At 35.0% G+C, this 26,735-nt stretch overlaps 1 protein-coding gene across 3 annotated transcripts in view; it reads right to left on the reverse strand.

The window, feature by feature from the left end:
* Positions 1–26,735, reverse strand: part of CACNA2D1 (calcium voltage-gated channel auxiliary subunit alpha2delta 1) — a 359,280-nt gene that overhangs the window by 54,105 nt on the left and 278,440 nt on the right. For all 3 annotated transcript variants that reach the window (XM_041474556.1, XM_041474555.1, XM_041474558.1), the window contains exons 12-14: positions 22,102–22,206; positions 2,272–2,350; positions 156–205 (exon numbers count right to left, since the gene is read on the reverse strand). In XM_041474556.1, the coding sequence (XP_041330490.1) occupies positions 156–205; positions 2,272–2,350; positions 22,102–22,206 (234 nt within the window). The remainder of the gene's footprint in view (positions 1–155; positions 206–2,271; positions 2,351–22,101; positions 22,207–26,735) is intronic.

Consider the following 26,735-nt stretch of genomic DNA (forward strand, 5'->3'; position numbering starts at 1 on the left):
AAGAAAGCCTTAATTGTTTTTTTTCTTTTCTTAAGGTAGTGAATCTTAAAATTCAATTGATCTTAGCAGAGGTGAAGAGCAAACATATATAAGAACATATATTAATCCACTTTCTGCATGTTAAAACTGCATCTGGATTTGGCCAACTCACTTACCTGGGTGTTTATTCTTATGGCTCCAATAGATGGGATTTCATAATAATAACCTAAAATTTGAAACAGAAATAATGTCATTTTACCATAATAAATCGCTGCACTCTTAATCTTGAAGAATTTAATTTAGCATATAATTTCTAGTCTAAATTGTATTAGATTTATTGTTTATGAATGAAATACTTTTTAGTAGATGCCACCACAATGCATGGCCATATGATGGATCACCACATCAACAGACCAAGGTAGTTACTCTTAAGTAATGACAGTTATAATTTGTTCCTTTTGGCTTTTTTGTTTAACGCTGCATCATACACTGAGTTTGTACTCATGAAATCCCAGTTACTATGATGTGCAAGTATATTTAATGTTTCTTTTAATATGCTGTGACAGCAACCTAATTATATGCTGAATGCATATAGAAATGTAAAAATAGCTATGGTCTGCCACAAGAGTGAATTCATAGTATAAAAATATAAGGCACTCTGTGGAATGAAAAAAAGCTAATGGGTATTTCTCCTACACTGAGAATGTACATCAGAAATGTCTTTATTTAGCACTGATTTTATTGCTCATTTGTTTGAATTAAAAATATTTAAAATACTGTCTGTGTAATAAGACTGAAGACAGGCACTGAGATCCATCTTCAATCCAAGAAAATTTTAAGTCAGATTGGAAGGAAGAGGCAGAGAATTAGAGAGGCAAAAGTATTGATCTTAGTAATTTCCTTTGCTGTATGCAAAATCTTTTAATTTTGGAAAAATAAAATAAAACTGCTTCTTTGGATGTGCAAACAAATAATCACAGGACTTTTGGGCAGAAGATTATGATGATTTTGCTTCAATAATAAGATGACATAGGTGGTTATGCTTTAAACCAGCTGGTCCTCATTTGTTTTAAAACAATGGAGGTCACACGCACACAGTATTTTGAGATACAATGTTGGTAAAAAAAAACTGTTCAGAACACAAATGTCAATTTTCCCTTGTTATCTGACAATACAATCTGCTCTTCATGGAGTTGCAGTATCCTTTGCATGACTTGTCAGCATGCTGAGGGTTTCATGAGGTTATGACACATATGTATGCTATCCATCCAGGCTATGGATTCTTCTAGTTTGTTTTTTGGAGTTTTTTTCCATATCTATGCCTTTCTCTTATCTTTGCTTTATGTTACTCTTCTGTCTGAGCATATCTTTATCTCTTCCCTGGCAGTCCTAGTTTTCGAGACCCTTTGTAATTGAGCTCACCTCTCTACTCCTGCTTCTCACCAATTTGTAAAATAGTTACACATTTTCAGTCAGGCCTGGAAATTGCTCTATTTAAAACATAAGCAAATGTTTGATAAATTATATATTTTCTACTTATCTCTATTATTTTCTATTATTTCATTCCTATTTTCTGCTATATCTCTACATCTTATGCCTTGTACAGTTATATTATAAAATATTTGAGACTTAAATTTCTCACACTCTTAAAATGTTTCTGAGTACATTTTTAATGTAAAAATTTCATGTAGAAAACATTTTACTTCCTTACTTTCACCTTATTCACATTTTCTTTTTGTCTTACATAAAGAAACCAAAATAAAAATAGAAAATACAAGAAGCTCTCAGAAACTAAGAAATCACAGCAAGAATAATTTTGATAATTTTATTTAAAAAGGGAAAAAATTCTAAGTATCTTATCCCTTGTAGGTTTTGGAGAAAAACAGAAAGAAATGTAATGAGCCAACTAACCAAACAAAAATCCTTTTGTCCAGACCACTTAATTTAAACCAGCTTTGCCTAATTTCTTATCTGTCATCAGTTCCAACTTTACATAGATGGCTATTACAACAAATATTCTCAAAACTGAACCATAATGGCTCATTATTATAAAAACTACTGTGGTACAATATGAAGATTTTAAATAAAGTAATAAAGAAATAAATATATCAGTTTCTTGCTTACATATGACTTTTTCATGTCTATATTATGTAATAAATTAACTTTGGAAATGTTGATAACAAATACAATAAACTTACAAAACCAAGCTGCAAAACCTGCCATTTTTAGAGAACAAAGATATCAGCTACCCAAAGCTCTAGTGAAGATCAGTTTAAAAGAAAGACACAGTACCTTTATTTTCACAGGCCATCCACTGTATGGGTCCTTTGTCATAATTATGTTGGCCAACAGAAAATGTGAACACACGTACCTGTGCAAGTCAAAAACCAATGCATGTAACAACTGTGTATCATTTATTAGTTGCGAGCCTCAAGTCAATGATACCTGGATTTTTCATAAATTTGAATAGAAAAAGAACACTATGAATTCTCCAGTTTTTGAAACCAGTATAGATACGAGAGATGTAAAAAATAATAGACTATTTTATTTTGTGTAGTACTATTGTTTCTTCCATGACATAGAGTCAAGAAGAATGCTCTTTTAAACACCCTTCACACTTTAAAAGTCTTACATTGGTGATTGTTCATGAATTATTTTAATTTTTAAGTTCCTTATTCTAGTGCAGCAATTATAATTCTTCAGGTTTTGTTAAATTAGTTGAAAAAACATATCAGTATTAGATGCTTACCAATGGCTTAAAAAGAATATATGTGTGGAAGTAGAATTCAAAGCAATGCAAAACAGGACTTTTTAGCATTTAAAAGTTGAAATTTTCAGATACTACACAAAACAATTTCTCTTTTTGCTCAGACTCAGTCTTCTTTATGTAAAACCACTAAATTAGTTCAACAGATATCAACCTCCATACAATGGTTAAGCTTCTGATTTTTCACCTTAAGCTCTTGATATTCATTGTGAGGTTTTTCAGAATAATTCCACTTTTTTTACATAATGCTATTCTAATCTATCTCAGCAACTGTAAGGAATTATGGCTTCAGAAAAATTCGCCAAAATCTCTCCAAGTTTTGGACTGAAAACAGACTTTTCAGCTGAGATAGTTTTCCATGCAATTTTCTGATTTGAATGAGAAAAATTTAAACTCAAAACCTAGTATTGCTTTAAAATTATTTAAAAAATCTTACCAGACACACAGAAAAATTAAAAATATCATTTTTCAGCTTCTAGCTGAGTATTTTGCTCCAAATTTGAGTTCTTCTGTTAAAAGCTGGGAAAACTGTTTTCCCAACAGTTTTAATAAACTGCTCACTATATTTGTGTCCCTCTGTTCAAGGGTCAGACACCTTTTCCTTTTTAGGCATCTCTTTCTTTATGGATCTTTACCACTTCAATATACAAATCATAGATCACAATATGAAATCAGAATGAAAATTCCTTTCCATTGATTGGATGCTTCAAATTAAAATATACTACAATTAATTTGCATGCAGGCTGTGAGCAACTAATAAGGTAATGTTTTTGTTAAATAATACACTGTAAATTTGCAGACTCCTTGTAAACAACCTATCATTGCTAAGTTTGTTAATGATTATTTATAAAAGTTTTCACCACACTATTTAGCATGTTCAATTAGTACCCAAATCTTCACTTCCCAAATAGGCAAACAAAAAAAAAAAAAAAAAAAAAAAGTGTGACATAATCAGAGCTCAAGTATTCACCAAGAGCTGTAGGAATGGCTTCACATCATCCATCAGCAGGTAGCAAATGGTGAAACTTTATTAGTGTTGACCCCTGTATGCAAGAAGGGCAAACAAAGCTTTGTGCTGGATGCCATTTTTAATTAACAATATGTTTTGATTTCCTTTATCCATACAACCCCTTTGTTTCTGCAATTAAAAGGAGAATTAAAGCAACTGATTTAAGTGCTTGTTTTATAGTTTAAGACTACTCCATATAGGGTCATTCCCCACTAATAAGTCAGGCCAACTACATTTCTGTAGGGATAGGAATGATTATGCCTAGCATGATGGTAATTTTTTTCCTCATACTTCATATAGATAGAGACAGATGAAAAACACCTTCTACTACCCTGAAAATATCAGAATTGACAATGTAAAAATGACTTTATCCGGCATGTTTACACCTCATTTATTAATAATGTACCACATTTCCCATCCCCCTTTTATTCTTGACATCTTTTAAAAAATGACAGCTATAATTAATCTAATAGATCTTCTACTTAATTAGCATCTAATTTTTCTTATCTGATTATCACCATGTTATTTTATACTGGCACCTCTCAGCTCACAAGGTCCCTGCCTACTATATTTCTTTTCTTTTTGAATTCACACTGCTCCCAGTTCATTGTCCACTAAACATTTGATTCAGAATAGATTCTTTTCAAAAACTATGGAAAAACCCCACTGATGGTCACTAATTAGATGCTTGAGAGACCTGATGTTTCTTTTGGATTAAAAGCCACCAAGTCATGTGGGTTTTCTTGTGTGTGCAGAAAACATATGAGTCAATTAGACTGGACTGTCTAGCATTTGATCTCAAATGTAAAAATGAAACACTGAATTGGATTCAAGTTGCGAAATGCTGTGTAATTTAGGGAAAAACAGCAGTGTGTTAAATCTGCAACAAATCTATAAAGAATTTAGAATTTAAATTATTGACAACAAGCAGGAGACAATATATCTGATTTACTGTTCCTTGGATAATTAACAGAGATAAAGAACTGCAATGAAAATTGGAGATTTTAATTGTTACTTGGTTTGGCAAGAGGGTGGGATATTCAAAAGAGTATTCTTTTTCCTATTGCCTCATCTGGAATTGAGTAGGATGACAGACCAGCTGGAAAAATGAGTCAGCAAGTCAAATTAAACAAGCCAATTTTAACACAAAAAAAAAAAAAAAAAATCACAAAAAAAACCCCAACAACAACAACAACAAAAAAACTCTCTGCTAAATTTTCTGTGACAGGACCCAGAGCCAGCCAAAGTACTGAGACGTACTTTTCTATATGCTTTTCTTATAGAAATAAACAAAGCAACAACAAAAAACCCCCAAACATTTAATTAATTTCAATAGGGAATTTATGACTAAGAACACTTTAGGCAACTAGATCAGGCACAATGGGTATGAGCACCTCTCCCTTTGCCCGTCCTTTAAACTTGGTTTCAACCAAGTGGGTTTCTGAGTTGAAGCTAACTGCCAAGGAGTCTTTGATCCCCAGAAGTTGTTTTCCTGCACCACTGAGGCCTGGTTATTGCTTCTCTCTGCTTCTCTGCAGCCTCTTGGGTTCTGTACAAACTGCAGATCCTGGGTGGTTTTGCCATGACGTTTCCTCTCCACCACTCTCACTAGGGGATGGACATTTGTGCTCCCCAACCCATTTCCTAGGGAAAGGGCAACCTTGGCTCAAGGCAGATCTGTTTATTCTCTTCATAAAGAAACACAACTTCCAAAGCAGTAAAATTAATGGAAAAATAAGATAAACAAATAGGAGCTGTCATGCTTTCTGATTTGCAATGCAACTATTCAAAGTAAAGTACTTCTAGAAAACTTCAACCCTGAGAATTGAGAAGAACTAGAGATGGGCACCAGCCTGCCCTGCCAGCCCATCCAGGCACTGTCTTGAAATTGTTCTGAAATATAAAAGTCCTAACTTTTAGCAAAGGAGTTCAAAACTAATTCTCTGCATTTTCCTCACTGAGACTAACCTTCGGGAGAAAAAAAAAAAAATCTTTGTTATAATAATTTACAGTATATAGCAGAGGACTACACTAATTAGCAACAAAACTGAGTGGCACAGGCTGCCCAGTGAGGTTGTAAATGTGCCTCCTTGGAGGTTTTAAACACCACACTGGATATGGCCCTGAGCAACCTGGCCTGATCTTAGACCTGATATTGAACTAAAGACCTCTGCAAGTCACTTGCAACCCGGCTTATCCTAGGAACTTATGAAGGTCAGCAAAGGAATACATGCAAAAATTCAACTCCTAAACAGAGCAAGTGATACACAGAAAAGAATTTTACAAAAACAGAGGGAGAAGAACTTTACTGAAGAAAATATAATTGTATAATTACAAAATTAATTTTCTATTTATTTGTATTTCTTTCTCATGAATAAGATCATAAGCACCAAGGTGAGTAAAAAAGACTTTGACTGCTACACATTTTTTGGGACAATGGCACTCAAGAGAGTTGTGGTGTGTGTGAGAAAAATGAAGGGGTATCTCTGAAAAGGCTGCTTTCCCTATAGATTTCATTTGCTTTCTATGTATTTTATCTCTTCATTTTGCTATTGGAATAAAATTAAGAAAGGTTAAATTAGATGCTTCCTTTGGCTATATCATGTTATGAGTATTACAAAAAAATTAAGGCTTGACTGAAATTAATTCAAAGGGGTAATTAAACACAATGCACTTGCTGTTTAGGCTACTGCCTATATATGCAGACAATGCAGAATCCTTGAATCACTGAATGTTTTCATTGGAAGAGAAATTAAAGATCATCTCATTCTAACTCCCCTGCTAGGCCTAAAAGCACTGCACCCACTCTGTGTGCCCCTTAATGTGGAAGAAAGGCACATTTTTGAGAGATAAATTATTTGTCCTGAATTCTGTGCTACTGCAATGAGAGAGCTCTCAATAACAATTTGTTTTTGCATCTCTTTACTTCTCTGTTTATGAAAAGATTGACTTTTGGAGAGATATATGTCTATTTTACCAGATACCAAGTGAGCTACACAATTAATTAATTTAGTTGGATGCAGGCAAGATGAATTCTGTCATTTTATGCCTAGCATGTAAAGATCGCATCTCTCTGTACCACTAAATAAACAAACTGACTATGATCAAAAACTGAGTTCATCAAATCATTCAGCTTTGGTTTTCATGATGACAGTAAGATTTCAGAACATTTTACTCTGGCCTTTATAGCTGCAGGTAAAGATTCACAGACAATCTTTTTTACTATACAACAAGAAAAGCTGTGCTAAAGGACAATAAATAATTCAGTAATTCCAGAATGACCCAGGAAATTGTCTTTCCTAGTAATGAGTTTACAGATTATCAGAGATAAGGAAAAATCGACTGCAGTTTATATTTAATAGGTACACTTCTGAAATAAAAGGACAACATAAGAAGCCTATCATTCTGAATAAAATCAAAAACTGTTCTTCTATTTTCCATTATGCATTCTGTCTTCTAAATCCCTTGTAAGTATAGCTTGTAAATCACTTAGTCATTTTTGTGTTTTGTGCTGTAGGCCAGGGAGATGTTATGTAGTTTTCAAGCTGCCCCAGCAAAAACTGTGAATGCATTTTTTTCCTTACATTTTTATATCTGTGGGCAGAAATTTGAAGATGATTTTGGATTCTGCTGTGAGTTAACTGAGATCAGAAGACATTTATGACTGATTTGAACTGAGAACAGATCTTCAGAGGACAATCTGAAAACACAAGATACTAATTAGGAAGCCACCTAGGATTAGGCTACACCAAATATAGAGAGTCACCTAAATTCTGGCTAATAATCTGTCATGCTAAACTTCCCAGTTCAGGACATCCAGGGACATAGTCCTGAACCATTTAGGTTAGAGCTGTAAATGTAAAGTAATTTTTCTTTTTTTTTTTTTTTAGAGGTCCCTTAAGCCATCATTAATGCATTACATAAAATGGAAAAAAAACCATTTTCCTTCTCAGGCCATGAGGTCAAGTGGCACAGAATGGCTCAAATCTCAATAGTTACACCATGGTGCCATCCTCCCTCCCTGCCTGGCCCCCATCTCAAGTCATCTCACTCGAGAATTTCTTTCTCACTATAGAATTTCTTGGGAATAAGCCCTAGCTCATGTATCACTGAACTGAATACTGACATTGCTAAAAGAATTGACTGCTACAGGCCAGGAATCATTCTGTTTGGTCTGTTAACAACTGCAGTTTTGGATAACTGGACATTTCCACAGCCTGCACCTTGGACCTGGATCGTTTATCAGTATGGACAGAGATGTCTGGTTCACTCCTGCAAGTAATGCTGGTTTTCTCATGACAGAGCCCTAAGGCCCAGCTTTTCAAAATTACTGGGACAGTGGTGCCACTAAACTTATACAAGAGAGTTCAGTACTTGCACAAAAGAGGGATGAATTCATGATTCTCAGTTTGAACACATTCATAACTTCCCCAGCTTTGAGTGCCAGGCTCAAGAAAGTTCAGAAGTTGGAAATTCAGGTTTTTGTATGCAACTGTCAGGCTGCTGATGCATTTTGCCATTAACAGCAGTTGGGAAAAAGAAATAAAGATGACCTAAGCAGCAGGGTATGACACCTAGTCAGATGCCAAAGTTGTGAAGTTTGAAAGGTCTAGAACTCAGAAAGCGGAATTCACAATTTAATGTCAAATTAGAAAATAAAAATAATGGTACCATACACCAGCAGATATGTATCAAGTTATATTTTTGATATTTATGACTAAACTAAGATCTTTCCTTTGCTGTGGGTACTCTCCAGAAATATGTGCAGACATGGGGTAACTGGGAAGCAAAACCCACATGAGAAACAATAAGAATTTAGCTCTCAAATATCTAAATGCAAAGATAATTTCAGGCTGGACATCTTTGAATTTATAGACATGAAGAAATTATAAGTCCATAGGATTAGAAAATCCATTTGACACTACTCGTATGTTTCCATAAGTGACCCTGTATACTCTGATTCAGCAAGGCCTATAACTATGCAATTGTCCCCTTGAAACCGAAGGAAAAATCTTTTAACAGAGGCATATGTTTAAAGAAAAATAGAGCAGGTCCTTGGAAATACTATTTTAGACATTCATCCACAACAAATGATTTCTTCCAAACTTTCCATGTGTATTTGCAATCTTCCCTATCATTAATGTCTTTCACTCACTACAATTAAACCTCAAACTTTAAACTGCAATGCTAGCTTATTAATTCATAGTCTAATTATAGTCTGTGTAATTATAGCCTAATAACAAAAAGAACTAATGACACTCTAAAAATCAGCTCACATTACAATCTAATGCTAACGCTCCTTCTATCTTAAAATAAAAATTACACTTATTGCATATGAGGAGATTATTGGAGAATCTCACTTTCTTTGGATATATTTGGATATATATCAGCGTATATCTATACTGATAATATGGGCTCCAAACCATTTAATGGTGTTAATATATTGAGAAAATAGGATCAGGAACACTGATGCACGGTGCAGTTGCAAGCAATTATTCTAGGAAAGGAATTAAAAACTGAGAATTATACCTGGACATGTAACACACAATGAAAGGTGCATATTCATGGAAGTTGTGATTGCCATGAATCCATGAAATATATTTTGCTAACTGCAAAGTGTTTCCAAAAGGGGGCTTTTTTGGGTTGTTTTATTTTTCCCCCCCAGCTTGTTTCATTCCCTCACCAAGAAAACATATCTATGTGAAAATGGGGATATTTTCTACTGCAGACTATTGGTCAACACACCACTGTAGTTATACTGAAAAATTTCAGAACTAACATTCTCACAGAACTAAAAACAATATACTAATTCAGTCAAACGATTCTACAACTTCTTAGTGCCACCTTGTGGAGCCACAGCACCTCATTCCTTACTCACAGAAGGGCTGCCTTGTGGTGCTCCTTCCTCTGCTGCCACACAGCTGCAAGAACAAAACTGTAAAATCCCTGATGACACCTGCTAAACTGATCCTAATTAGATAGAATGGACCACTGATTATGTGATTCTTTAATTCTTTACCTAGTTTAGACAAAATCTTTGATGGGCCTCAAGTATCACAGGAGTACAAGCACAGTTTCGTATACTCACAGTAAACTCAATTTTGGACCATTACATAATGATGAGGAGACAGTGTTCTCTGTACTGCACAGTCTGCTCAAGTAAAATGAAGTTTTTGATCTCAGCATTTTTTGGGTGTGGGTATAAATCAGCTCTGTTTTATTAGCTTTGTGTAACATATTGCTTAAGAACAGCAATAAGAAAGAGAAAGGCTGTACTCCCAAAGCCACCAGCAGGACTTCACATTGATGTGCTTGAATTTTATGTTTGAGAGTCTACTTGCCCATGTCAGCCCTACCAAAAAGTGGGCATTGGTCCACTCCCCAGCCTTTAGAGCAGCTCTGTCAGCAGAGCCCACATGCACACACAGAAATCAAAGCATTGCTCCTTCCCTCTTGCCGTTTCTTTGCCGCCACAGGAGCACAGGTGCAGTCCCAGCATTTTATCTGGGACTGTGCCAGCTGGCACAGGCCGAAAACCTCCCAGATTTAACTCACTTAAACCCACAAATTATTGAATAATTGTGGCTCTAGATCTAGCTCAAGGGCTGTGGACACATTGTGGGCACATTCCTTCTCCCAGGACTTCCACCAGAAGGGCTGTCTTCACCACCCCACTCCAACTCAGAAACCCGTGGAAAGCACTCAGGTGCATCAGGTGATTTTATAGCTCCTCAGCTTGCCTCCAAGACTTCAGATAAAGAACATATTGGCTTCTTTTTAACAATTCATCTGTTGAATGATTTACTTTGCCTACCCATGTTCTATGTACTCAGTTGATCTATTTGCCTCTTTGGGGAAATTTTCCCTGTTGAAATGAAAAACAATTAAATTCCTCCTTTCCCTAAGCAGCTTCTCCCTGACACTCATCATTAAGCATTCTCTGAAGAAAACAGATTTTTTTCTGAGAATTCCTTGTAAATTTGGTGGTCCATATCAGGAACCAGACAAGGGAGTTGGCAAAGTAATTCCCACTGTACTCTGGATTACAAGAATTTTAGGCATTTCTTTGATAGTCAAAACAACATTTGGAGGCAGCTGAGCAGCTGGAAAGGACTGGATTAATTAGAGAGATATTTACGGTTCATATTGTGACACTAAGCCCTCTTTTCTTTTTTCATTGTCCTTGTAAATCCCAGGGAAGAAGTATTACAAATATCATCCAAGTATTTATAGGAATATTTCAATATGCCATTTCAAATACTAATTTTAATCATGTACTCTGCCTTTTTCCTTCCCACGCAAATAGTCTTGTATATTTTCTTCCTCAATTTTTTGCTCCCATTTACTCCATTTCTTGTAAAACATAGAAAAGTGACTGAATCTCCACAGCTGCAAATGCAAAACAGTTGTACTAGAGGAGAGAAAAGAGTAGGTGGGAAAAGAAAGGACCCTCAGAAACCCTTATTTCCAGCAGAATCCATTTACAAGAAGTCTCCCTCTCTGGAATTATTAATTGCACAAATGTCATGTCTAATCTTATAATTGGCTGATGCTCAAAGGAACATGAAAATTCTAGTTTGGACATAATCTTTCACGGGCCTGAATTATCACAGGAGTACAAGCACATTTTCGTACGCTCACAGTAACTTAATGCTGGACTATTATTACATAATGACAAGGAGACAGTGTCCTCTGTACTGCACAGTCTGCTCAAGTAAAATGAAGTTTTTGATCTCAATGTTTTCATTTTTAGAATGAAAATTCTAAACAAAAATGATTCAGTGAGCTTCAGAAAGGGTGTGCCACCCGAACAGGTGAGGTCACTTTGTCCATGCTCACATGCTCTTTCTTGAAGGCTCACCTGGGAACAGAATGGTATCTTAGAGGAGGAAGAGTTTTCCTTTTCTAGGTGGGAAAAAACATAACAGCTACTGTACACTGATGGAAACAGCAGTGCCAGCTAGGGCTGAGCTGAGGGCAGCCTGACCTTGCCTGTGCTTGCAGGTCGGTGCCTTTACTGACACAAGCGGGCGGTGACGATGCCGCCTGTCAGCAGCTGGCAAGTGCCCAAGCAGGGCTGAGAGAGAGAGAGAGAGGCTTCTGTGCACCCATGGAATAGAGAATGTCCTTCACAGCTGATGATTAATTCAAGCAGTTCATGCCCACTCACTGTACTTCTTGCCAAACTGCACCTGACATCTCAGGACTATCCATGAGAAGCACTGAATATGTACAGACAGCTGCCACCCATCCCGTGGGCTGTTAGGGAAAAACATAAATTTAATCATTACACTGTTCACTCATATGCTGAATGATATGCATTTTCATTTCTTTTCTAATCAGCTAAATAAATTAAATTTTCAGAAAGAAAACACAAGTGATTTTCCCCTGCAATCCACAGGTCAAACAATATTGAGGGGTGGGGTGCCTATACCCTTGGTGTGCTGAACAGTTTGTACCACAATGTTCTTAGCAAATTTAGATCTAAATTTTGCATTCCTAATGGCTGAAAGAGAAGAGCAGAGAAAATGCACTCTAATAAATCATACTTTATGTGACAAGGTGTAGGCCATTTCTCAGTCTACAATATGATATAAATGGATTTTAATGATTTTTGACAAAGTCTTTTTTTTGTTTTTTAAAGAAATAAGGACAAAAGGTCTTCAGGCCTCATTATAAATATGATTCTTACAGAGAAATTTATTATAGACAAAACATTGCCTTAGAGGGTTTGCCTTTGTTTTTTGTTTTCAAATGAAAAGGCATCTACAGACTAAGTTTGCAACTAAAAGCATTGAGCTTATTTTTTCTCCTGTCTACACATATGATTGAGAGTACAGTATTGTCAGACTGCATTATACAGTTAAAAGTGATGGCTTAAAAATCGATTTACAAATAATCCAAATTCTTTCCTGTAAAATAATCTGTATAAATAGATTCAGAATTGTTAAAAAAACCCCAAAAATCCACAAAACATTTTCAGCTGGCACTCCAGGTTCTGTGATTGTTATGGTTTAGATGTCTTTGTTTGCACATGATTTAGAATGAGATTATGAAGGACAGAATTCCCATTTAAGCCTCAGTAAACACTGAATATATTACTTTGAATTTGATACAAGGCTAACATGCATTTGAGTTAAACTGAAATTACTGAATTCAAACAGAAGTTGAATATAGAAACAGAGGAATGCAGATACATAATAGGATAAGAATTCAAAGACTACATATAGGAACTGATTCTCTTCTGAAAAAAACCAAAAAATTTGGGGTTCTTTTTTTCCCTCTATTTTTTAGGGCTCTATTTTTTAAGCCTACAAAAATGTTTGTGAAAACCTCAAAATAATTCAAAGCTCATACTTCCCTAAGCATGCAAGTACAAGACTGCAAAGTCAGTTTCTTGTTCTTCTGTTAAAGACAACCTATTCTTATAGCCCATGCAATTCTGAATATTAAATTCTATTCTGTACCATGCAAAATATTTGAGAATGTAATTCTGACTTCCTGGAGATATGACAGAGCAGATTTTAGCCTTTTCTTTGAGACTAATCAGGATTCTGAATTCAAGTCACTTTCTAAGTAGAGACTGGGGTATTTTCTATTTACCAGCAGACTCATTCCTTACTTGTAAGATGACTTTTACCCTTGCTTTTTTTTTTTTTTTTCAAAATAGAGGGTGAATTTTTATTTTTATTTAATGCTTTAGAAAAAGACTTTCTAAGTGACATTTAGTAATTCTTACTCTGGATAAGACTTCTCAAACAGAGCTCCTCTATCTCGTGCTGATGTTCTCTCCTAAAAAGCATCCCCTCCTTACAACATCTGCATCAATCTTTAATACTCTACACCCAAGTTGCACAAGGTTTCTACTTGCCTGGGTGAAATGTACAGTTCACCTACTTCACTTGCACTCTAACTTCCCATTTCACATCCCATTCCTCTGTGATGCTTCTTGCATATACAAGCACACACTTCTTGCTATCCAAATGGATTGTGACTTCATTTTTTGAAATTTTTATTTCCTTCTTAACCTGTCAACTGTTTAGGCTGCTGGATGCATTCAGCTTGTGCCACCTTCTGCTTCTTTCAGCTGTTCTCTTACTCTCTTGCACCCCAAAAATATTCCTGTTATGTACTTTCCCTCTTGGAGCCCAGCTACAAACTCTTCATTTTGTCCACTTTTTCCACCTGTGCATTGGCAAACCTTTCCGTCTACTAACAGACAAATCTTCATCACCCACCTATGAGATGGCCTAGCAGCATTTAGAAATTCAGATTTCTATCAAGTTTCAGAGTCACTAAATAATAGTTAATTCTTTTTAAATTACTATTCACTTGTGCCACCTTAGTTATATTGCGTATTCTATTAAGTGGACAAATTCTGCAGTTTCTTCCTAGAAATTTGCATTTTTTAACCAATGTTGTAAAGTTAACTTTGGAAAACTCTAGACCCATTGATCATACAAATGTCAGAATTGTGTCAGAATGGGCAATTTTACATAAAAGCATCTCTAAATCCTCATAATCATATTCATATTTTTTTTTCTTCCACCATTTTTGGCTTCTCTATCAGCAGAAAACAATTCTTAACTTTTAAATTTTCTTCACTCTTTGTATTTTTAAATGAAGGGCAAACGTGAGCCTCTCTTAAGTGGTCCTTACAGTAAAACAAATTAAAACTTCTCTGTCTCTGTTCTCTGTACCTGACTCATCACAGTCAGTTTTTACTTATTCCACTTCTCCTAATAAACATCAGACACATAGAAAAGTTATTTATAACTGTAAATATATAAGGTCATGCAGATAAAACTTATAATGTGAAACATAATTACTGAATATCTTTTAGCAGGTTAGGAAAATTTCTTATTCTAGAAGATGCCAAGAACAGTTAATTTATATTTGAATTTTAAGGCAGAATTATCTGTACATCTAGGAGAAAGAAAATACTTTGAGTGAAGGATCAAGAATTTGTTTTTATTACCAGGAAAGGAAGGTTTCATAGCAGTAAAAAAAGGATAAGAGATCAACTTCAACAAACACAGAGAATTAGCTAGCTGAATGAGTAATGTAGGAAGATAATCTAAAGAATGAAGGATTAAAAGAAAAACAGCAATCCAGGAAGAAGAAAACAGTTACAAGAAACAGTTTAATGTAATGTAGGATTAAAAAGATTTGGAAAGTCAAGAACAGATACTGAGACTGAAGATGAACTGTTAAAAAAAAACCCAACAAAACATACAACCAAAAACCCCCAAACTCCTAGGGAAAAAAGATTCAGAAGAAAGCAAAAAATCAAATATGGTTTAATAATACAGTTGCAAAAATGGTAAGTTATGCTTTATGATATATTTACCCAAGTGCAAGGAAAAAAAGAATATATATATATATATAAAATGCTCTGTTCTCTTGATACCACTTAAGTTTCTCTCACTGTTCAAGAGTGACAATGTGCCTTTATACACAAAAAGGGTGTATAGAATAAAGAATTAATATAATCTAAGATACACATTTGATTAATCTGAAAGAAATTAGCTTGTTTAGTAGAAAAGCAAAAGATACTGAGACTGAAGATGAACTGTTAAAAAAAAACCCAACAAAACATACAACCAAAAACCCCCAAACTCCTAGGGAAAAAAGATTCAGAAGAAAGCAAAAAATCAAATATGGTTTAATAATACAGTTGCAAAAATGGTAAGTTATGCTTTATGATATATTTACCCAAGTGCAAGGAAAAAAAAAATATATATATAAAATGCTCTGTTCTTTTGATACCACTTAAGTTTCTCTCACTGTTCAAGAGTGACAATGTGCCTTTATACACAAAAAGGGTGTAAAGAATAAAGAATTAATATAATCTAAGATACACATTTGATTAATCTGAAAGAAATTATCTTGTTTAGTAGAAAAGCAAAAGCTGGATAGGAAACTTGGATGAAAGTTTCAACACAGAATTTTTTTTTCCTAGAATGGAAGGGATATTATTATGATAGGAATTAGTTGATCTTATTAAAGAATGTTAAATGAAAAGAAAAAAAGAAACCCTAAACCCTCTAAGCCTACTTTGTCTTAAGGAAATCTAGGAAAGCTTTCTAAACAGGTGACAGTTGAAAGAGCAGAATATAAATACCTAAGGAAGCTGTGGAACTGGATACTTTAAAGAAGAGGTTACATAAACATCATTAGGCATGGCCTAGGTATTAAAACGCTTGTTGCAGAAAGTCCCAGACCTCCAATTCTTGAATTACAGAAGAACATAATCAAATCACAAGGCAAATTCACAGGAATGAATGCACAGTCAATGTATGGGGAGGCTGAGACAGGACAGACCCTCTGATGTCTAGCCTCAACCAGCTATGCCATAAGTAGCATTTTGTTTGCATAAATAAGCAAAATTCAGTCTGACTCGCTTGCATTTGTCCCAAAACAAACATAATGTGCTTTCTATATTAACTGATATTCTATCCGTGTTGCCTTGATTAATCACTTTGTGCCATCTGCAGCATCAACCTCAATGCGATGCACTTAATCAATCGTTATTACAAGTGTTTGGAATTGGAGATCAACAAAAATAGAAGTATCAAATAGCCTCCTCCATGCCAAATTTGAAGGGAACAAGCTGCCAGTTGGGTTTTATGTAACAGATACACATGACTTTAATAAAACTGATAAGGTTACTTTTCAACAAAGCTATATTAAAACTTTCATTAGTCTTCCGCAGTTCTCAACACCTCCACATGGATTTTTATCTTGCACGGGAGATAAAAACGCCACGTGGCAACCCAGAATCATGCTCATAATGAAACATCAGTGTAAAGAGAAACTAACATCAACAAGGAGATGTGTGTGCAGACACATGCATGAAAAGGTTCTTCAAGCAGATCTTCCTAAAGGAACCCCCCTCAGCCCCGCTGCACTTTCTGCTGCACCTCTTTAAGTCTGCAGCGACCTCACCCAGGTGTCCACACACAGAACAGCACAGGGGCTGTGATGGCTGAGTGGAAAAGTGAAAAAAGTAGAAAAAATGTAATGGATGTTACTTCCTTATTGAGGTCTCCAAGAAAGACCTGATGATGTTTGGGGATGTCTAAAGATAAAGGGGTCAGTGAAAGACGGGGTAGGAAAGATGGGCAGACTGTCGTAATCCAAGAGCATTGCCAGGGCATGGACACAAGGTAGCCTTGCAGGTTAGCTGAGAACAGGACTGCTGAAAGAACAATGTATATATATTTTTTGAAAAAGAGTATCTTAAAAATCACTGAACTCAGATTTCTAGTTGGGAAACAGAGCTTCACAACCATCAGGTAATTGTGGTTCAAAATCTAAGTTTATGGGGAAAAAATGTGTGCCTAATATCATACTGAAAATGTGTGCCTAATATCATACGAAAAAGGAAAAAAAATCCCACTAATCTCACATCCCCTCAAACAGTTATTGCATGGATTTATAAACTCAATACTTATATTGCTTAGTATTGTGCAGCTTGACTATTACTGAAGCATATTTGGGTAATGAGTGTCAAAGGAGGGAGACTAAGATATGGTATATTTAAATTCATTATTGTAGTGGAATTAATTTGTGTTAGGAATCCAGAAACTGGGACAGTAGGTATATTGCAAGCCCTTAATTTATAAGTGGAGCTAAGAGGTAAGAAAAAATAAAAGGTAATTTGCATTTAGAATAAGATGCTTCTTCTGTGAATACTCTAATAACCGTTTCCACTTTTTACTTTGACAGAAAAAGTAATGGATTATGGAATTTTTGAGTACTGACCCAAGTTTCACCCAGAATATTTTAGCTTTACCATTTGTGCGTATCATGGAATGTACAATAAACTAAAAATAACAGCTGGAAGGTCACACATTCTTAAGGTAGAAGTGATTAGGAAAAGGGCTGGGGAGCAAGTTTAACCAGCTAGCTCAAGCTTAGTTCAACTGTTAATTTAATTACTTTGTGTTATATCTTGTGTCACAAGCCTACCACACACTCAGAAATGCCAAACCTGTTGGGGTGCACTTGGACAGCTGTTCAGTTCTATTCAAAGCTGCCAGTAGTGTTGTGAAAGATGCTCTTTCAATTTTAAGCTCTGTAAATGACCATATAAAGTTACGTTTGGTCAGTCTGAACCCTGATGAGAATTCCACAGCTACCCAAAGTGGAAACGTCATGGGCTTGTTTGAATGTCCTTTGTAGTCATCTAGAACGATACAAACACTATTGCCTAAATTAACATAATTTTGATTTTAGTTTTATTGACTTGCAGTTATGCACTAATGGATTGAAACAAAAAAAGAAAATGGTTCCCTCCACCTGTAATGACAGTAGGAGGCTTGTTTTGTTGGTTTTTTTGGTTGATTTTTTTTTTTAATGAAAGTTTTACAAGTTCTCTCTCATAAATATTTCATTTTATCACTCTATTGAAATGCTGAATGTGTCCCAGTTGGAAGAAGTTGGTGGCAGCTCTAAGCTTCCCAGAGGAGTTCCAGCAAGCTGGAGCCTTCTCCCATGGGATGTCTACCACGGTAGCAATTCCGTGCCCATCACATACTGATATGCTTAATGGAACTGAGTTGTTGGAAAACTTCGTATCATTTCCTCTCAAACAATAATGTCAGAAAAATCTACAACAAATGAGGTTGTATTAATTATGGGAGATAATTCTCCCATAATTAATTATGGGAGACCGAATTTATGAGTTCTCCTCCTACAAGAGGGGTCAGACAAATCCTGCCTCTGTGTGTCAGGTCAGTTCATCCAACCCACACAAATCTCTGCCATTCTACGAAACTCCAAACAACTAAAAGTGCATGAGGTATGTTTAAGGTCTTTTCCTACTCACATAAGTTGAGCAATCTTTCCAAATACAGATTCCAAGGGGAAAATTTGCCCCAAAGATTTGTGGTTTTCTATTTTCGACCTGGATCCAAAATTCTCACGATAAACGCCTACAGGGCAAACATTTCAATTAAATTTATATTGCTATCTTCAGTGAAGCCATCTGTAGGAGGAGTGCAAATAAAATGAAATTTAGCACCCTCATTCCTGAAATTTAGAGCATGTGTGGTATTTTACACATTTAATGTGAGTGCCCCAAATGTCACCATAAAGGTAAACATGCCAGTTTTTAAATATCAGGCCCAGCATGTAGTTGCAATATGTGACAATAAAATCTGGCTTTATAAAGGGAAGAAGGCATGCAAAGGTGAAACACAACTGTGATTTTCCTCTTCACACAGATAAGTGTTCCTCCCCAAATCTGTGTTACATAAGTTTTATAATAACCCTCCTATTCACACTGAAAATTATTTATACAGACTTAAAACTATTTTAAAACTATTTGTATGCAATTTCAAACAGATTAAAATTTTGAATTTAAAAGGACTACTTTTCAGCCTCTAGATTCTAGGCTCTCTTTTAGTAGTTTTCAAGTGTTTATTGCATTATTTCACTTAACTTGAAGGTTGCAGCAAAGACACTGCAAACAAGAGTACTAAATCATGTTACTTGATGGGCTGAAACTCAAGCTTCTTTCATGGCATGGATTTACAAATTAACTGACATGAAAAAGAAAATACATATAGAGCTGAAGCAATTTTACATCAGGAAGATGGAAACAAGAATTAATAGATTTGAATAAATGGTATTTTGTTGGTATAAGAAAAAGAAAGTAAGTTTAAAACTTAGTGGTGCCTAAGTGAGTGACTGTGACATAAGACAATAAAGATTCATCTTTTATATGCGTTATGCAAAAGCACAAAGACAAGTGGTCAAATAAATGCAGAGCAGGCAAGAAGATACATATGCTGATACATATTTATACCATTAACTGCTTCTACAGTAAAACACAGAAAAGTTTTCAACACCTTATATTGAATAGTCCCTCTACAAATGATAAATTTCAACATAGTCTGAAATTCACTGGATATTTATGAACTAAATTATAAGTTAACTGCAATAAAGACAACAGAAACTACACCCACATATCTTTCAAATCTCATCACTTAATATAAGAAAGCAGCCTACTCTTCAATCTAAGAAGGTAACACAATACTTGTGATTATGACTTAGCAATATTAAAAGTGTATGTCTATTTTTCATGTTGGAATATGTTTACTAATTACACTATTCTCTCCTGATAATGAACTAACATTAAGTTACATACAGAGGCAACAACGAAAGAACTCTCATGTCATCATTCTGGAGTCAAGTGTAGCCTTACTAAGGAGAGCATTATCACAAGCATATTTGGTATAAGGCTTATTTTAAAAAAATATTAGAACGTTATGAAAGATGTTGGGAGATTTCATTGTGACTTCTCAAAACAGATTTACTGGTGCAGTCTCATTAGATGTTTTCCAACCATAAATTTCCCTTCAACACTACAAGGATTGTTACTGATTGAAAGAGATAAGGGGAAAGCAAATGGTTCTTCAAGTTACACCTGCATAAACTTGGTACTGCAATTCCAAAGTCACCTTGGAGAAAACCAGTAAGGACTGATATCTAGCAACCCCGTGCTTCATTAGACAAGTGACAAAATGGAAGTGTTTACTAAGATTTGAACTTGTAGGTGCATAGACCATAAACAAGTGTAGAAAATGTGCCTTGCATTGCATTGGCAATACATTAAATTATGTAGGAGCAACCATTATTACCATTATACATCTGCTGTATGCAATGAAACCTCCAAAACTTCCTTCACAAAAGATAACAAGAAAGTGACTGTGTATAGTGTTTTATATACAACATTATACATAAAACCACCCCAACCCTTGGCAGTGAAAATTTACAGTATTAAATGATGCAATAAAATAACCATTTAAAATTAGTAAATCCTACATTTCGTTTATTACACTTCACAGAATAATCAACCATAAGGCATTATGTAATTAAGATTACAAATCTCAGCCCTCCAAATCTGTTTTGTTGTTTCGACTGAATATTTTACTACACTTTCCTCCTAACACAGCAAATTAAATGGGGAAAAAAAAAAAAAAAAGAAAGAAATGAATCACACATCTTCCTCCTTATGGAGGTATTTCCAATAGCTGATGGCTGTTGTTGTAATGTGATAAAAAGCTACCACTATCTATCTACTACTCTCCACATTTGAAGAGGAATCTCTGTGTTTATTTTCAGAGTACAGCCATGTGTATCACACATGGCTATGACTTCCATTCTCTCTTCTAACTGACAGTTTAAAAAGTACTTTCAACTCAGACACAAAGATTAACTAAACCCCACCATATCATTCTGTGTGAAGCACTACTGTAAAACAGCCACAACATGATTATTCAAGGTCAGTGATTGAATCACTGGTCAAAACACAAATTGAGCACTGCATTTCCAACTCTACTTTTGAATTGATTAATTCAAACATATGAAGATTTCCAATTAAATGCTTCCACTGCTTCATGCATATACATCCATGGAAACTGCTGAAGTGCCTTCATGAATCACATTCTAAGTTTTAGCTGCCTTTTTTGAATACAAAACAAAAAATAACTCACAAAACCCCACAGATGTAGGTACAATCCCAGGCACTAGAAAAGGTAAATGCTTAGTTGCAGTGTGAATCCAGCTCATATTCCATTTCTATTTAGAACGTGATGAATCTTCTAATAATAATAATAATAGTTTGGACTGAAATTTAATAGGAAACAACTTTATATGCTGCTCTATTTCATGCACACACTCCTGCGTTTTTAAATCTTTAAGTATGCAAAAACCAGACCAGAAATTTGATTAGATTCAAAAATTAAACCCCAAACCAGCACAGCTAATAATCCAATTTTATCTAAACAAGAGAACTCATCCAGGGATTCTCTTGTCAAACTCATAATTCTGCTTTAACCACAGATCAAATTTCATCAGCAGAAAGCCATCCCACTTCTTGCTAAGACATTCAAAGGTATAATTAACCTCACTGGGAAAAATGTGGGTATGTTCCAGCCCAAATATATTCAAATTCAGATTCTAACCTTGAGTTCTCATTTGCCTGGCAAACAATAAAAGCACAGAGAAGATATTTGCAGTGAGGAGACAGAGATACACATATATATCCTATCATTTAACTACCTGTTTCTGCTGGATAATTCAGGAATTACACTAATGCAAGAAAAGTGTCAATAGAAAGCAGAGTTCTTTATGGTTTACAGTATACTTCTGCATCACTTGAGACCAATGAGTCACAAAGTGTAAAACATTAAATATATTTTATGATTTTTCAAGTAAATATTATAGATTGAAAGATTTTTGTGTCTTAAGGATCGATACTAATACTTTTTTTAAAGTACTTTATACATTTATGCTCTTGTATTTCACATGGTAGAATTTTTCATATATCACTTACTTTTTTGTCTTCATTATATTTGTGGAAAATTTCTTGTGCTCTTTCTTCACCACCATCTGTAAACAGCATAATAATCTTATTGCAGTTAGCTCTGGAGACACTGTGCTGTAGGAGATACAAACAGAAGAGTTTTTATATTTCACGCTATAGGGAATAACAGCTATTATATCTGATGGCTTTTATAGCTACACACTTAGTACTTTAACATGGTAATGTCAAAATATAAATATTTTAGAATTCTATTCAATATCCCCCTCTAAACGAAAAATAAAATAAAATAAACCAAAGCCACTTTTCTGTTCGATGATACTTAAATATGAGTCACTTCAGATCTGGCACTAGAAAGTGGAATAGGGATTTGTTAGTTCCTTTCACCTCCACAAACACAAGGAGAGCTCTTTAGCTCATACTCATCACATCAACCCCACAGTGTTCTGCATCAAACTTGCACAGTGAGGATCTCAAAATATTTTTACTCTTCTCTTTTCTCATCCTTACTTTTTTTTTTTTTTTCCCTTATCATTATTTTCCTTGTGGAAATTAGGGAACAATGGACATGTAATGAATTAATGAATATGCTTATTTTTTTCTGTTGGACTCCTAGCCACAAAAACTTTCCAGCTTGCTGACTGCTTGAATAAAAATTCTGTTAATTTAAGCATCCTACAGGATATTCACCTTATAAGCTTTGAAATGTCACATTTCCTTAAACTGAGCTTCATCTTCCAAATCTTTTTTTTTTGTTGTTGTTGTTGTTCTTAAAATTATTAATACTGTCAAATGAATAGCTAATCTTTAGAAAAGTATTTTAGAATAAGGTTTAGATAATATATTGTAGCCAAGATATGGCCACCTAGATTATTAAAATCTCTCCATCACCTACTTTTCCAATTATGTTGCACCTTAGAGCTGAAAAATAGAGCATGTTCCATTATTTCTGGAGAGCAAGCCTGAAATAGAATTAAAAAGAAGCCCCTCTGACTCCTAATTCATCAAAGTAACTAGTAAAGCCCCTGAGAAAAAGGCAGTGTGTTTTGCAAAGAAATAACAACGTTGTTCCACAGCCAGATCAATAGAGGTGAGCATGAATTTTGGCTCCTTTTTATTCTCTTAAAGTTAGACTCTAGTCTAAGCAAATTGCTTATTACTTCTGCAGCCATTCCTTGCCCTTTGTGCTGCATACAAATGGTACCTTGGTACTTCTGAGTAGCTGGATGTGACCGAGTAAAACCCCTAGAGATCCCAGGAAACAAATTCAACTTCTCCTTCCATGAGCCTCAATTTTTCTCTATGAATTTACTCCAGAGTCAGGAAGATAAATAGGAGAGTTTCCTTACAAAGTCCCCAGTTCCCTCCTGCTTTATTCTTTGTGGCTACAAAGTGACTGTCACCAGGCTGGTCAGGTGTGATGATTCCACTCCCCTTTGCCACTTTTCATTCTACTCACTGGTCTAATTCCTGCTCAATATTCAGTGAATAATTACTTCTTTTCTTACTATTACTATTTCAAAATCTAATAATTTGTGAAAAAAAAAAAATTCCCACAGAATTTAGCCCAGATTCCCTTACATGCAGCAACATATAAAACCTGGCTTAAATCAATACTTTCTCTCCAGCCTCATCAGCACACTGTGTTTCAGTTGGGATTAAATAATTTATGACCATTTTTCACCTGTGAAATATAACTTGCAAGATACTGCTTTGGGCTGCAATTCTCTTGATATTAAAAAAGTAATAAAAGTAGGGTTGGATACCTCATAAATAAAGAAATTCACCTACATCTACAGTGATTTAATATATAGACCAAAATAAGATCAGAGAGACAAAGAAGGGGATCAAAATTTGCTCATATTATGGAACTTTTCTAGTGCTTTGAAAGAAGCACTACTATGGGCAAAGGAAACTTGAGCTAGGCTTTGCTTTCACTGACTAAAGCAGGACTTTTCTGTGACTTACTCAGCATATGCTTACACAGTATCAGAAAAAAGCAGTTTTCTCTCATCTCCTCGTGCTTAGAGACGGGCATTACTTACATTACATGGTTAAGACACTAAAGACACTAAATTAATAGAAAAAAATATCCAAGATTTTAGTACCCAAATATTATTGTAAACCTGTACATGAATAAATTCAAATCATATGGTATTACCCCATCCCTTGAACTGTTTAAGGCCAGGCTGAATAGAGCTCTGAGCAGCCTGGTCTGGTGAAAGATGCCCCTGTCCATGGCAGGGGTGTTGGAACCAGATGATCTTTAAAGAATTTAAAATATATCTTCCTCCTCCCCAGCCTCTTTTGGTCTAAATTGGAGAGATACTGGCTCAGGGAGTGAATCCATTATAGATTGTGACAATCCTATGCTGTAATTTCATCATTTTTCTGAACAGTTTGCCTTAGCAGTCCAACGGGCCACAGCTGAATGGGAATGTGTTCCCTATACAGGAGCTTCCCCAGGACAAGAAACAGCTTCTTAGCTTAAACAACAAAAGCATACAAGAGGAATTGAGCTATGTAATAATTTTTAGCTCTCTCTTTTGTTTGATAGAGGTTGAGGCATTCACATTCTCTGGAACAATTCCTTCGCTCAGGATTTTTCTCCTGGGAAGCTGAGAAGCTTCAGAGAAAAGCAAAACAATTCTTATCTCATTTGCTTCTCCTGTGTTGTGCTCACATGTGGAAAGTGTTTGGAGATTGTTTACCCACAGGTGATTGCCTGATTGTATTCTGCTGTCAGTTGTTTTGTCTCATTGGCCAATCAGGGCCAAGGTGTTTCAGGACTCTGGAAACAGTCACGAGTTTTCATTATTATCTTTTTAACCTTCTGTAAGTATCCTTTCTGTATTCTTTAGTTTAGTATAGTATAGTATTCTTTAATATAATATAGTATCATAAAATAATAAATTAGCCTTCTGAGAACATGGAGTCATATTCATCATTCCTCCCTGTCATGAGGGTCCTTGCAAATATAATAATAGTTCTTATTTTTCCTTTCAAACAGACAAGAAAGACATGATCCATTTTATACTGCATCTAAAATTACTTTTGTTTTAAACAAGTTTCACATCTTTAAAATTAACTCTGTAAGTGGCAGGTTACAATTATATTTTGTGACATGACACTTCAGGAATGCATTTCTCACTAATTTTTCTTTAAGAAACCATAGATATTACAGGATGAGGGAAAAAATCCTCCTGAACTGCTGAAGCTGAAGTATGATTTTCAAAGAAGCAAGTTAATGTAACAATAAATAAACAATAAATAGGAAAATGCTGTATGAAATTTATGTAATTCATATTATTGTTACTCACATGAATTATTATGCTGAAAAAACTTGAGTGTCTATTTCCATTTAGAAACATATCAAACAGCAATTTTTTTCATGGTACCAAACATTAATTTGGTATACTGGAAAATTGTTTGAAATAACTGTCATCCAGAAACAGTACCCACAAAATTATTTTGAAAATTTGAGAAATACTTCATTTATTTGGACCTTAAAGCAATTGGATTATTTGAATTCATATAACTGGCTGCTATCCCAAAGCATATTTTTTTTTTTATTTAAGCCTGTATTATACCACAATATTATATTGTCTTGTCACCAGAGCCTTGGCCTAAACCCATCACCAGTTCTTTACTCTTCCTGCTAAACAGATTTGGCAATTGGTGCAATCCACAATGTCCAGCCATAGCTTCTAGGCTTGCAGAGATCATGGGAGGCTAATCACACTTCTGTCTCCAGCTACAAAAGAGGTGGTCCCACTTTAACACTCATCTCCAATTTTTTTAAGTAATATTTTAGTCCTAAAAAAAAGTCCAGTTTGAGGCTTCCCCTGTGTTCAGCTTTTGTTAGTGTTGCCTGTACACCAAGTATGTACCTGGTGCTGCACCAAATGTAATCCATAACTTTAAGCAAATATCAATGTTATGAGGAACATATTCGGCAAAATTTATTTTCTTCCTGGTCCCGTCTGCATAAGGTGTCAACAGGTGCAGAACAGGGGAAAATGCCACCCAGCCTGGTCCAAAATATCCAACAGACTTCAAACTATTGTTTGTGGTTTTATATAACCATCAGCAGAGGACACACAGTCATTTCCCCCTCCATTCCTCTGCTAATATGAATAGTTCTGAGAAGATTTCCACAAAAACATTGCATTTTCTTTTTCTCCATCAAAATTTTACAAGGTTATAATTTTTTACAGAAGATCTAGCCTTTAAACTGCATATACAATCTTAGGGAAGTGTCCTGAATTTCAGAATCTGGCAGGTTGGGGGAAAAAATGTAAAAAATAAAAACCAAAACCAAAACCTCAACCACAAAAAAACAAAAAAAAAAAAACAAACAAAAAACAAACAAACAAAAAAAAAAAACCAAAACCAACCAACCAACCAACCAAAAAAACAAAAAAAAAATCACAACCAAACAAATAAAAACCCCAACAAAAAATAAACAAAACAAAAACAAAACCCACAAAAAAAACAAACCAAAACCAGTAAGGATAAGAATATTTAAGCTATACCTTACCTGCTGTAAAGTGATACAGCTTTATCTAAGCTAAGGTTTAAGATATCATGTGCCTACTTCAGGAAGGTGAGAAGTAGAAATATTTTTTTAAACAACTACATGAACC

This window comes from Pyrgilauda ruficollis, unplaced genomic scaffold (assembly GCF_017590135.1).
Source record: "Pyrgilauda ruficollis isolate IOZ18807 unplaced genomic scaffold, ASM1759013v1 scaffold33, whole genome shotgun sequence".
Taxonomy (NCBI): Eukaryota; Metazoa; Chordata; class Aves; order Passeriformes; family Passeridae; genus Pyrgilauda; species Pyrgilauda ruficollis.